At 43.8% G+C, this 13,788-nt stretch overlaps 1 protein-coding gene across 1 annotated transcript in view; it reads left to right on the top strand.

Moving 5' to 3' along the window:
- Window positions 1-2,113: 2,113 nt before the first annotated feature.
- The window catches only part of MTNR1A (melatonin receptor 1A), a 49,198-nt gene continuing 37,523 nt past the window's right edge, over window positions 2,114-13,788 (top strand). Inside the window, exon 1 of the mRNA XM_056489784.1 lies at window positions 2,114-2,369. Within this exon, the coding sequence (XP_056345759.1) occupies window positions 2,177-2,369 (193 nt within the window). The 5' untranslated portion in view covers window positions 2,114-2,176. The remainder of the gene's footprint in view (window positions 2,370-13,788) is intronic.

Genomic DNA, 13,788 nt, shown 5'->3' with positions numbered 1-13,788 from the left:
TGAGACAAGTAACAGTAGTTCCTGCATGGAGCAGATTCCCTTTCTTTGAAGCAAAATCCTGGGCTGATCCTCATCATTGCTCTACCTTCTGGTTAAAAATACCTGACCTTGTGAAACTTCACAGCTCTCTCTGGGCAGCCAGCCCCTCCCTGTCCAGTGAAACACCCGTGGAGGACCAGGCAGTTCTGCCTGTCTCCACGTGTGGCTGCCCTTGATCTGATATCCCCCTGGTACTGGCTCCTCCTATTTTTAATCTTCTCCCACAGCTTGATAACCTACTTGTTATGCACCTACACGCACTGAGCTGCCGGGGGATGCAGGCGGGGGGCTGTGGTGGGTGCGTGTGGATGGCAGGGCGTGCTCACCAACACCCTGTCCCTCTGCAGCCTCCTCCCTCAGCGCGGGTGCTGCTCCCCATCTCCAGCGATGGATGGGCTTTGCTCTCCTCGGGAAGGAATGCTCTGCGGCGCCGGCACATCTGCCCGGGTCTGCTGTTTACCAGGGCAGCGGGAAAACACGCTGCTGGAATATTGAGCATTTAATAAGTCAGTAAGCGATCAAATAAATCAGCGCTTCCCCCGCGCAACACGAGCGCTCCCATTCCCCAGCGGGAGCCGAGCGGCGGCGCTCCCGGCCGCGCTGCCCGCGGTGGTGTGAGAAGCCGTGGGTGAACGGGAAGCTCGGGGTTTCCCTGGCTCGCTCAGCCGTGCCGCTGCTTCTGCGGCGCTGCCGGGGCGGGGGAGCCGCCGCCCCGCGTGTCCGCGCCCTCCGCGTTACCCAGCTGCGGCTCAGGCTGCCCCGAGCCCCGGGCTGGGCACAGCGCTGGGCTCGGCTGCCGCATCAGCCCCTCCCGGCCGCGCAGGACACGGGCTGCGCTCCGCAGCGCCGGGAGGAGCCCCGCGCTCCCCTGCGGATCCCCCTGCGGACCCCCCACCCTGCGGATCCCACCCTGCGGATCCCCAGGCGGGATGGCGGTGGGAGCCGGGGCCGTCCCCGGCACCGCGCCCAGCGGAGAGCTGCGCGCACTGCCACCCATCCGTACTCGCAGCCCGTTATCCCGAATGGGAGAGTGAGTGATTCCCATGCCCAGTTTGCTCAGAGATTTACAACAGCTCTATACCATGCAAGCAAGAAGATTCAATCAAAAGAAACTGCCTTTTTTTTTTTTTTTTTTTTTTTTTTTTCCCCCCTCTTGGTTTATTTATCAGAGCGCCCACCGCACGAGAGGATGAAGGAATACCCTGTCCAGTCCACCGGGTCCTCCTCAGGGCTGGGCGATGGCTCCCTATTCCCTCCTTCCTTTGGAGGAAATGCTGCTTTTGGGGAGCCGGAGCTCGCCGGGCTCGTAGGGGTGGCACAGGGCATTCCCGTACCTCTCCCTCCTTTCCCCGTCTGTCCCCGCCAGGTCGCGGCCGCGGGGGTGGCAGGGGTGCTCGTTCCCCCCGCCTCCCCTCGCTGCGGCGGCACGTGGTGCTCCCGGGACGCGGGTCCTCAGACGCCCCCCTGCCCAGCCAGCCAGCCAGCCAGCCTCCTTCCTCGGCGAGGAGCTTTTTATAGCAGCCCCGACCCGCTCCCCGATGGGAGGTTTCTCGCCGCGCTCACGTTACCGTGCGGGTGCGGTGTTAAATAAAGGAAGGGGGGAGGAGGGGCAGGGAGTTCGGCGGGCGCCTAATTAAGAGCCGGCGTTAACCGGGAGCGCTAAAAATAGCGGCGAGCGCCGCGCAGCACCCAACCGCAGGCAGCGAGCCCCGCCGGTGCCCGCCGCGCCTCCGCCGGTGAATGGAGCGGCGGGCGCTGAATGGAGCGGCGGCATGAATGGGAGCGGCGCGCGGGGCGGCCGCGGGGGGGCGCTGCGGCGCCGCGCGGCAGCAGCTGGCGGCCCGGGCGCGCACGTGCCGGCGCGGGGGCGGCCCGGTGTCACCTGGCGGCAGCGGTGGCGGCGGGCGGGGCGGGGCGGCGGCGGGCCGCGCTATAAGAGTGTCCCGCCGCGGCACATGCACACTTCGGGGAAACTTCCCGCCCGGAGCCGCGGCGCCCGCCGCCATGGGAGGCGCGCCCGCCGGCCCCGCTCCGCCCTAGGGCGGGCAGCCCCGCGGCGCGGCCGCGACCCCCCGCCCTGACCCGGGCTGCCCCCGCTCCGGCCGAGCCCGGCCGCGCCCCGCGGGGCGGCGGCGCGATGAGAGTGAACGAGAGCGAGCTGAACAGCTCCGTCCTCCCGCGGGAGCCGCCGGCCGAGGGCGCCCCGCGCCGCCAGCCCTGGGTGACCTCCACTCTGGCCGCCATCCTCATCTTCACCATCGCGGTGGACCTGCTGGGCAACCTGCTGGTCATCCTGTCCGTCTACCGCAACAAGAAGCTGCGGAACGCGGGTAAGGGGCGCCGGGGCGGGCGGGGTCCCGCGGCTCGGGGGCAGCGCCCCGGGCTCTGCTCCGCCCGGGAAACTTTCCCGAGCGCCCAACTCCGGGCTGGGCTCCTCGGCTGCGGGCTGTGACCGACGCCAGGAGCTCCGTCTTTCCTGGCGAGTCGGTGATCGAGCGGGAAAGGGTATTTTTAGCTCCCGCCACTGAATCCTGGTGCTATTTTTAGCTCTCGGCAGTTCCCACCTAGCAAAAGAGAATGGCAAGTAAGTCGTCTCTAAGAATGAATTTTAGACACGGTTCCGGGGATGCTGCCTTGGCACACAGTGTGTGTCTGTGCATGCTGAATGCTCTTCTTCTGATTGATTTTCTTTGAGTTACAGAAATGTCTCCGGTAACAAATTCTATGGTTGGAGCTTCAAATCAAGCGAATACGAAGTTATAAGCATTGCAGGATTCAGACAATTCCCTCCCCCCCACCTTTGTTCGCCTCCTACTTGCTGTCTAGGTCTTTGGGGGATGGAAAACATCTAACAGAAAACAGCTTTGGGCATTTTTAAAAAAAATCTCTAATTTTGACAGGATAGAATCTGTGCTGGTCTACTGAGTAAATCCCTCTTAGTTCATGGATTATTGGTCAGACAGGCAGGAACTTCTTCAGATTCATTCTGCTTTATCATGTCAGACCAGCTGCTGTGCACGTGTACCAAATCTGTGCACTCCAAACCCTATGCATCTTTCATTGAAAAAAATACAGGAGCATGGGAAGAGAGCTGTAGTGGTAATGAAAGCAGAATTTCACTCCATGACAACTGAGAAGCTGCTTTTTTTTTCACAACTGGGCTGTCAGGGTCTTCATTACAACTGCACTAAGTTCTTCTAGCTAGCAGTTTAAAATTCATCTGAGGGGGAACTTAAGCCTGGGCTTTGCTCTGAGCTAGCCTAAGTGTAGTATTGGACTCTGGCAAGCAGTGGCATGCTTATCTTTCTAAGGTTAATTCAGGTAACTCAAGTGGATTGCTTCAGTTTCATTCAGCCATAGTGGAATACCACACACAAGATCAAAATGAAGAGTAAGAGATTTAAACTTTCTCCTCCCTGCAATTGCCACTGATGTAAATTCCTAAAAACTATGTTATATTCCTGCTTTCACTGGCAGAAACTTCATTCACTGGAGCTGGCAGGGTAACACGTGCAGTGGCATGCAATTGGGAGGAGACTCCAATTCCAGAAATCCAAGTGAGCACTTGACTGCCCTAATTTCCTGGAAGATCTTTAGATGAAGGGAGAAAGGGTTGAGCCAGGCATATTATTTGAGTTACTCTAGGGGAATGGGTGATATTCGCCTCCCCCTTAATTAATAAATCAGTGCTCTGGCACTTCAGTGCAGTTTGCAGTATGGACAAGTCTGGTAAAGTCTGAAATGAACGTGGTGTCTGTTTCTGGAGACAAAACTGAATCCTTGGGCTCTGTGTGTGTGCATACTCTCTGCTGTAGACACCCTCCTGACTCCTGTGTAACCCCTCCTGACTCTCAACACGTGCTCACTCTTACTGCATTTCTTGTTCTTGCCTTTTCTGTCATAGTGATGTTAAGAGCTGCAATAAACTGGCTACAGCCAGGAGAATAGAGCATTCTTCTGAACATAAATTGTTTGAGACTGGAACATGAACTAGATACTGCTTGACCCTCTGAAAGTAAGGATTAATTAAAACAAGTAGATACTTCAAAATGTGGTAAATAGTTTATAGTCTTGATTTAGGAGAAGAATAGGAGCAAGCTTTTGAAGTTCTAAAGTTTGGGGTTTTTATTTTCTTTTAACTATGGGCAGGTTTATTAAGTGGATTAAAAGAATCTTTGAAAATAACACAAGTTTTTGAAAAGGTGTTCTAAGTGTTCTTGACTAATCCTGCAATAACTTTATTTATGTGACCACAACAACATTGGGCCTTCAATTAGGAAGGGGTAACTAAGGCAAATTTGTAACAGGGAATTAGTGTTTAGAAGACCTTGGCCTAATATTTGTAAGTTTGAAGACTAAAGTCTCCCAAGTCTTGTTTATCCTAATTCAGATTCTTCAGGAACAGATTACATTGAAAATAATCTGAATTATACATACAAAAAAAAAATTGTAACTTGATATTGCCAAAGGCAGTTATGACTTTTTACAGAAATGTAATAAAAAAGAAACTTCTACTTTTGCAACAACTTATAGTAATATAAGTCTTGCTGGCACATTTTTTGAGGAAAAAGGACACAGATGAAAATTCTACTGGAAAAAGGTCAGGGAGGAACAGAAGATGCCTCCTGAAGAAAATGTATCTCACTGAAGATTTTTCTTCCCTCTTTGCAAGAGAGGACTAACAGAAATAAGGAGTATTTAACCCATTCACAAAAAGGTGGATTTGGTGGGGGAAAGCATCTTGCATCTCTGTCCTACTCTCTATTACTTACATATCTATTGGAAGATACTACAAATTGAACCTGTGGACTTACAATTTTAAAAGTGCATTGGGGAATAGTAGGAAGGCCTAGAAAAACCTTCTCAACAAGTGGTGTAACCTTCCTGGCAGTCAGAAGGTTAGTAAAAGACACTGATCAAAGCAGAGGAGTCAGTAACTCAAAGAAGTTTGTCTCAGCAAGCGAGGAGTGTCTGATACTGCAGACTCCTTCATAGGCACAAGCATGGCTTCAATAGATGCTCTTCTAGACACAGAAGCTGATGATGCAACTGGTAGGATCCTCTTTTATTTAATGTACTTGACTTGTAATAAGTTTCATAGTTCTGGTCTGTTATTTCTTTTATGGTGGCTTGTAATCCACGAGGCGCCTGACACCAATTCAGTCCTGATGGGAGCAGCTCTGATTAAAAGCTGACCTACACAAAGACTGAATTTGGTTTATGATATCTGTAATCTTTTAACTTTGAAACAAAGTTCAAGGGAAACATTCAAGGCATAAGGATTTTAATGACCATATCTTGTGGCATATTCATGCAGCTCGAACTTTAAACTGATGTGCTCTCTTTAATAACTTATCTTTTAAAAGAATGAGAATAGATAATTTTTTAAAAAAAGTTTTGTGTAAATCCTTGTCTTATTTACCATAATAAATATTAATAGATCAGAAATAAGGTCATTCAGCTGGTCCACCCTGGGAAGATGCAATAACTAGCCTTAGGGAAGGTGTGTTAAAAATTGTTGGTACATTTAAGAAGTGGAATTTTTACTCGAAACTGTCAACACTGAATCAGAGCATCTCAGAAAACAGATCATTTAAGTGGTTTGTGTAATACTACACACAAATTTGGTGACTGCTGGTATCCTTATGCCTTTGTTGTTACCCATACCAAGAAAAACAATGCATCAAGAACAAGGTGAGGGAGCAGTTCTAAGTCCTTGACTATGGAGATTAGTTTTCTGGTAGTGACATTAAAATGCCAACACACGCCTGTTCTTTTGGTGACAGGTGGATTTGGGTACTCAGTGATTGCAGGACTGGACCATCCTTAAGGTCAATGAAGAAAGTTTTCTTGAATGGTGTTGCACCTCTTGCTCTTCCTTCTCTTCCTTTTGAAACTGTTCTCTTGGCCTGGCTGGTTGCTTTTTTTCTGGCTGCTTCGTGTGCTGAGGTCCAAAGGTTCCCTGACTGTTCCCCAAGGGAGTCCAGTGTGGGAAGGGAGCTTCCAGCAGGCAAGAAGGGAGGCCCAGCAGTCTCACCTCACTCCTGTGTGCCTGTCCTGTCTGCCAGCACCTGGGTTGGGATGATCCAGGGACTGGTGCTGAGCTGGTAACTTGCACCTACAAGTCAGGGCAGCAAGCTGCATTCACCCACCTCTCACTGATCTCTGTTCTGTGCTAGGTATATTTGGGGTTTTCTACTTTTTTCTAGTTTTCCTTGGCCCATATGTTTTGTTGCTAGTGAAGAAGGCGTAGAGTAAGTTTGACATTGCTCAGGGCCTTGGGCAACAAGATAATTCCACTAGGACTGCACACATGCTTAAACTTACCTATGTGTAGTAACTCCTTTTTTCTGAATGAGATGGCAATGACAAAGGGAAAACTCCCCAGTGTTCGTGTGCTCAATCTGCCTCACCTGCTTCAGATCCCAAGAGTTCTGTGAAGACAGCTCTGAGTGCTCAAAAGAATACTATAAACTCAAGGGTAATCTTGAGTAAGGGTAATCTCCCTAAAATCTCTTAGATCAGTGAAGTCACTCTTGAAAGAACTAAGTAACACAACTACTTATGATTTTTTTTTTCATTCTTTCCTGAATAGTACAGCCATTGTAGAATAAGGGTTGGGAGTCTATCAGTAAGAATTTAATTCTGGAAGCTTTTCAAACTGGCCCTGGGTTTTGATTTAAGCACTGTAAGACTCTAGTTGAAGAGTGCTCCTCTCTTAATGCATTTTCTAGAATAAAAATTGTAAAAATAAGGATGGAGCTGTCTTTTGATAACCAGATTGGAGATATCATCAGCCTTTTCAGAAAAATATTGTTCTTGATGATGTTTTGTTTTTTAGTTTTAAAATTATAATGTTAAATGCTCTGGTAAAGCTTGTTTTAATCTGATAAATGAAACTCCTGCTGTGAATTGAGACTAATGAAATCATTCTTTTTGTCACAGGTGAACCTTGGACTTCATTTTGTGTCCTGAGAGAATATGGGTAGCCCGACAAATATTGACTCAAGGAAGAGAACTTAGAAGATCAAGTTATAGCACAAATTCAGGGTTCTGATAAAACTGATGTTGATGGCAATGAACATTATTTCAGAAATTAATAACTTCCAGTATTAAAAATGGTAAGCTGTTTGGGAGAGGGGAAAATGTCTAGAGGAGATGCTGAATTGTTGAACAGAACTGAGCATAAAAATACAGTTTCAATAAAGTTGTTCCTCAGACTGGTTTTGATTGAATAATTTACTGAATCAAAGGTTTTCTTCAAAGACTTGTTTAAATGGTGCTTTGCTGTTAGTGACCCAATCAATGGTAGAGGTGAGTATTTCAAATAATTAATAACTTATTCTTACTAATGTGTCTGTGGAGCTCAGCTATTTATTCTTTTTTGCAGGATTCTGCATTTTGAAGTTTTTAGAGACATTGCGTTTTCTAGTTAGCTGCTGCCAGCGTGCAGCAATACTCATGATCTACTATTTGCTGTCTCTTTTGGGTTGCTTTTTGAGGAGGTTTCCCTTTTCTCATAAAGTTTTTTTTATCTTCAGTTTTATCACTAGCAATATCCAATTTGCTTCTGCTCTTATCTCTTTCTTATTACTTTTCTTTCCTAACATAGCTACTTCATTGTCTTTCCAGCAGGCAAGTCTAGGTTAGTGGCTGAAGATGCTACCAAGAGTAGGCATCCAGTGCTGGTATGGCAATGTCCATTCTGTGTGTCTGGTGAGGCTTGCTTTCCTAGGGCAGTAAAAACTTTGCAGTGTCAGTTCAATGCTATGCATCACAGGTTAGTTTTGCAGCATCAGTAAGAACTTATCCCCCTTGCTGTTGGCAATTTTTCTTAACTTTTAATTTTTATTTTTTTTTTTAAGTAGAGCAGCAACTGAAATTAATCAGCAAAGCTGTTTACAGTGTTTAGACAGTGACTTCTGTAGCTTCTAAGTAGCTTTGTGGTAGTTGCTGACCAGTATTTCTAAAAAGTTTTGTATTCTAAAGGTTTTTTCAATGAGGAGGCAAACTTCCCTTCCTTGAAGAAAACACCAGAAGTAAAAATTTTCAACTCATTCTTTCTTTTTATAAATTTTTTTGAAATTTTGCTTCTTGAAAAATAGGTATTAGACTACTGGTCTTCATTAAATAAATTCAGGTCTTGATTATATAAGAGAATCCTGTGCTTGAGTTGGGAACTTGAATTTGGCTGTTTCAGTTTTGGGCAGGGTGGTGGGTTGGGTGGAGGACTCATCTTTTCCATTGCTGGAATTCCACTCAAGTCCTTCAATGTTTCATTTAGACTCTCCACCCTATCCTAAAGAAACCCTGTTCTCTAAAATGAGAGAAAATAGAATCAACCAATTTTAAACACACATATGCGTGACCAAGCACTGACATTCTCTAGTCAAACACAGACTAAGCAGCTGGCAAGGTTTATGGATAGATCCAGATTAATTATATTTTTCAGTTAACACCTTTATTATGGAAGTTGTGCTGGATATGTACTTTTTTCATTTAGGCCTACAGAAACTCCATTCAGCATGATGTGCACATGATATTTTACATGTGGTGTTGAGATATCAAGTCTATTTATATCACATCACCGTGGGGTTGTTTGGGGTTTGTTTTTGGCTGCAGATGCAAGGTTAGCAAAACTGATTTGCCTTCAGGGAGAGGTTACCAAGTTTGCCCCTGTGCTGACAGAGGTCAGCTCCATGCTTGGTATTGAGGTCAATGTGACTTCTCTTCTGTCAGCTGTTTCAGCTGCACCAAGTATAATCCTATTGAGGCTATGGTGCTGCTGCCAGAACTTTGTCACTTTAGTGGCAAACTCTGTAGAGATGAACCAAAGTGCTGAATGGGCATGAGTACAGGGATCAGCTTTGAAAATTGGTGTCCAGTCACACCATGCAGATGGTTCACCAGATCTTTTCATTCTGGGGAAAAACTATATTCTTTTTCCCCAGTAGTGACTACAGGTTTCATTTTATGTTTCTGGTTTCCAGAATGACTGATGAACAGTTTTCTACTCCTTAGCCTAAACTTGATTTTTAAGGGCACATTCATCTTCCTGTCTGTATTTGAGAGATAAAAGTATTTTCATTTTCAAAGGTGAAAGAGTCCAGTAAAATGTCACAACCAGTCACATGTTATGAAGAATCAAAGTTTGCATAAATGCAAATGAAAAATTTCTTTCAGTTGCATTTTTTTTTAATTTGGGATTAAGAATTAATGGTCTTTAAATAAAAAAGTTTGTGTATTTTACAATAATATGCCCTGTCTTAGTTATAGTAATTATTTACATTAAAATATCTCCAAATTCTCTGACAGTGTGATGCTGAGGTCTGCCTTCTGTAATTTGACTATTGCAATGTGCAGGTTCACATAATTTTAATCTACTTTTCAAAACCTAGATTCTTCCCCACATTCCCATTATTCCATGTTACATCTCTGAACCTTCCCTGAATCTCTGTCACTGAGGTAGCCCTCACTTAGAACACAGGATTGGATGGGACCTTTTTAAACATCAAATACAACTTTCAGGTGTTGCAGGTGTTGATAGAAATCCTTTTGGAATCCCCTTGTCCCAGCTGAAGAAGAGTGCTGATACATTGGAAGGTGGCTCAGTGAGGTTTTGGATGCCACATTCCTTGAAGTGTTCAAGGCCAGGTTGGATGATGCTTTGAGCAACCTGGTGTAGTGGAAGGTGTCCCTGCCCGTAGCAGAGGTTGGAACTAGATGATCCTTAAGGTCTATTCCAACCCAATGCAGTCTATGATTCTCATTGCCTAAATGTTTTTTTCTGTCAGTTTGTTTCTGCTGTTGTGCCAATATTGCATAGCCTTGCTATTCCTGTAATGAGAATAAAAGTTATCACCTCTTGCCTGTTGCTTTGCTAGTCAGAAAAAGGTTGATATCAAATTCTGTTAGTCTTTCTACAAAATAACCTTTCCCCTTTGCATGAGAGCACCACCTCCAGGAGTATGCCTGATTTCTGGAAACAACTTCCCTATAAGTGAAATCCTGGTTTTACTGAAATCAATAGCAAACCTCTTACCAAGGTCAGTGCCTGTCTTGCTTCACTTTTTATGTCTGCAGTACTTGCCAGTGAGTAAGACTAAGTGTGGTAAGCAGAGAAATCTTCCATAACTCTGGAGCTGGAATAGGATTTTTGTTGGATCACTGATAGTGTTGAATAAAGCTGAATGCAGGTAAGGGTCATGAGTGCCTGACCTACATATCTTGAGGTGGGTGTGTTGTAGGAAGCCACTTACAATTTCATGTATAGTAGGTATGCAAGCTATTAAGTCTGAAAATTGATGCTTCAAGACCACACTTGGGAATAAAGAAAACACCAATGATTACTACTGCAGTGCTGCCCTTTGTAGGGTTACGAATGGGAATTGTTATTTAGGTCAAGAACAGTTGTACTTGTACTAGAGCTGTCTGGTTGGATCACACAAGTATATTCTTGATATATTTGTCCTCTTCTACTTTCTAGGAACTCATTTTTTATTACATTCATTAATCAGAGTGAGTTGGGGTTTTGCTGCTGTAACATCACTGTACAGATGGGTGCTTCTGTTGTGAATTATATCATCATTATGTATGATGTTCCTTTGGAACAGCCTGGCTGTCTGTGACTGCTAATTTTTCAGTTCTCCTTTGCTGTTTTTTTTCCCTTGTCTGAAGAACTTTACTGTTGAGAGTCTCTGCAGTGCTTATAAACCCATCTCATCCTCTGTTCCTGATGAGGTAAAACATTCCAACACCCATCACTGAGGGTTTTCATGGCATTGGCTGTGTCTTGTCTTGGGTATGTACAGAACCACATTTATATTAAAGCACATGTAAATCCTGCTGGTTTTTACTATGTTGCAGAAGTTATTCAAACCAGAGGTTGCTTAATTTACAGATACATCCAGAAACTTTTCCTCTAATTTGATGTTTTTTGCAGAAAGGACCTTTTCATTTAACCCTTTTTTTTTTTTTTTTTTTTTTCCTACTGCAACATCTGCTGGCATATTGTAACTCATACTTTTGTGTATTGCTTGTGGATATACACACTCCAAAAATTACAGTCCCTCATACACAGAACAATATTCAGCATTCCTGAGGGGAGGAAAGACATTAATCTTTACCTTTCCCCCACCTGGACACAGGTGCTGGCTTTAGTTCTTTGGCTAAATTATAAGAATTTTGGTGGTTTTGTGATCCATGGTTATTGAGACAGCTTCCACGGGAATTTTTGTATTGGTGAGTGTCATGTACACGTGGTCTTCATTGGCCAAGCTCATTCTAACTGTTCTGGATGTAAATTTTCAGTACTACAGAGTTCATAAAGTAGTCCTCATCAAGCTCAGTAAAAAAGCTTTTCATCTCCTCTGTATACTGGTAAGTATGGAGAAGACAGCAATTTGTGTCTTAGCATATATTAAATATCTAATGTAGAGCTCAAAATGCAGTTAAAGTTTCTTGCTCTTGCAGCAAAGATTTTTGAGCACTTTTTTTGGCAAATAAATTGGGCATTTTGTTTTCATTTACAATTTTGTGTACATAATACTGTTTTTTTTGCAGCTCTCCTGATTCCTTTTTTACTTGCCCATCTAGAGCATCCTACCACTGGAGTGCCTGATAATATTGTCAACTATTAACATTTTGTTGGTTGGTGGGAAACTTGTTTTTCTTGATTTTTTGGCGGCATAATACTTGTCTCTTTTGTAGGCAATCTCCAAACATACTTTGTATTTACCTAACATACCACTTTTTCTGCATGTTCCTATGAATTTGTTGTGCTTCCTCTCATACATCTGCACTTTTTCTTTGGATGATCCATACCCATTGGGTATTATGCTGAGAATGGCATGAAGATGACCACTCCTGTATTGAAGGACAACTTTGAACTAGTCTTGCTAAACTGTTTGCTGCTGAATTTTTTCTTTTGTTTTCCTTTGGTCTTTTTCCCCCTACATTTTTTCCACTGAGTATAGATGTCAGGTTTTTTTCTGAAAGGCTCTTATTTTAGAGTTGTTATTGACTTGGGTCTCTCCCTCATGGTCTCCTTTACACATTCTGTCAAAACTGGTATTTATACACTCTGTAAAAATAGAATTCTGAGATGCTGCACTATTCTTAGGGGCATTAGGAATACTGTAATTTTAAATGGAGTGCTGCTGTTGTAATTATTCCTGGTAAGAATTTCTAGTGCATAATTTGTGACAATCTAGGGCAGATTATACAGATTATACAGCAAAGCTTGCACTTGTACCTTGTTAATACAGCTTGCAGCTATTGTTTTCTGCAACATGACCTAAAGATGTGGCTGAGTCTTACAAAGGTGGACATGCAGAAGAAGTATGAATGGAAAATATGAGGTGTGCAAGATGAATTTAAGTAACCTAGTGGGCACAGAATTTGCAATCTGCTTGTTATTGGTGCTTGTTTTATAGTGGGATATCCATCTGTTACAAGAGTGATGCATCTTTTCCTTGCAAGCTTTTTTCATTGCTGGTGGGTGTTTTGTTTTCCTTTTCTCAAGCTATTGCAGTGGCAGGGCTTTGGTGCCAGAATGCTTCCTGAGGTAAAGCTGCCTGGCCACATTTTTGTAGTGCAGACATAACTATCAATAAAGCAGTGAATTGATTTTGAAGATCTTTTGGTTATATTTAGATATTCATGTTATTTCCTGTCCCCATATTTACTCAGAAAACCTACTGGATCAAATTCAAATTTCACAGAGATTTCACCTGTTTCTGTGTTTTGAATTTCTGACCATTTGTTGTGGTGACTGGACAGAATATTTGCTTACTTTACTCAAAAACAAGAAACTTGCTTATCTTGCAAATAAATCTCCAAATCATGAATTTGCTTGTGGTTTTTTTTTTTTGGTCTGCTCTCTTATACAAGTGTGAAGTAAATGAAATTTTCAGTAGTAGCATTGCAAGACAACTCCAGTATGTTTCATTTAAGCTAATACCTATTCTGAAGACATATTTACCATCATTATTTTAAGGAGCTATTTTGTTGGAACAGTACTACATATTCCTTTGATAAGAGTGAATGCTGTATGTGATCAAATACTTTTTGTAGAAACACAAAATGTTGACTTTTTAGTATACTGGAAATAAGGTACTGTCTAATGGTCATCTGTAAAGTAAAATTGTTTTCTGTCTTCTATATTCAGAAACTCCAAGCCTATACTGAGGTAAGAAAAGAGTCACATGAGCTGACAAATTAGGAATGCAGTGTGAATGGAAAAATTAGATTACTATGTCAGCTATAGTAGGGCACTCATTAATCTGTAGTCCTAAACCCAATGTTCCTGTCTCAGGTGTAATCATTGAGTTGGTTATTAGAAGTAAGGTACTGCTCTCTGTACCTGTATGACTGCTTGGGGCTGGAGTCTGTGTTAACAGAGACACTTCCAGGATTAAAAGCCCCTCTCCACACCCAGTGATTGCAGTGCTGGTGCTGAACAGAAAGGGTCTCACTACAAACTTTGAGTCATTCAAGGTGATTTCAGTCCACAAGGTGTCATTCAGCTATCAGCCTCAAAATGATGCTGTTCTTTCTTACTTTAGTCTCTCTTGCTTCTGGAAAAGAAATTGGACCCTTCAGATTCCAGAATATTTCATGATGAGTGTTTTGCTGTTTGTGTCATTTGATAAATATAGGTGCTAAGTATCATGACTTATTTGCCCTGAGCTTAATTATTCACCTTAAATTGTAGCTCCAGCTTGAAGTTTCTCTCTGCCACCGTGCAGA

This window comes from Oenanthe melanoleuca, chromosome 4 (assembly GCF_029582105.1).
Source record: "Oenanthe melanoleuca isolate GR-GAL-2019-014 chromosome 4, OMel1.0, whole genome shotgun sequence".
Classification (NCBI taxonomy): Eukaryota; Metazoa; Chordata; class Aves; order Passeriformes; family Muscicapidae; genus Oenanthe; species Oenanthe melanoleuca.
This window is presented reverse-complemented; position numbering and strand designations above follow the sequence as displayed.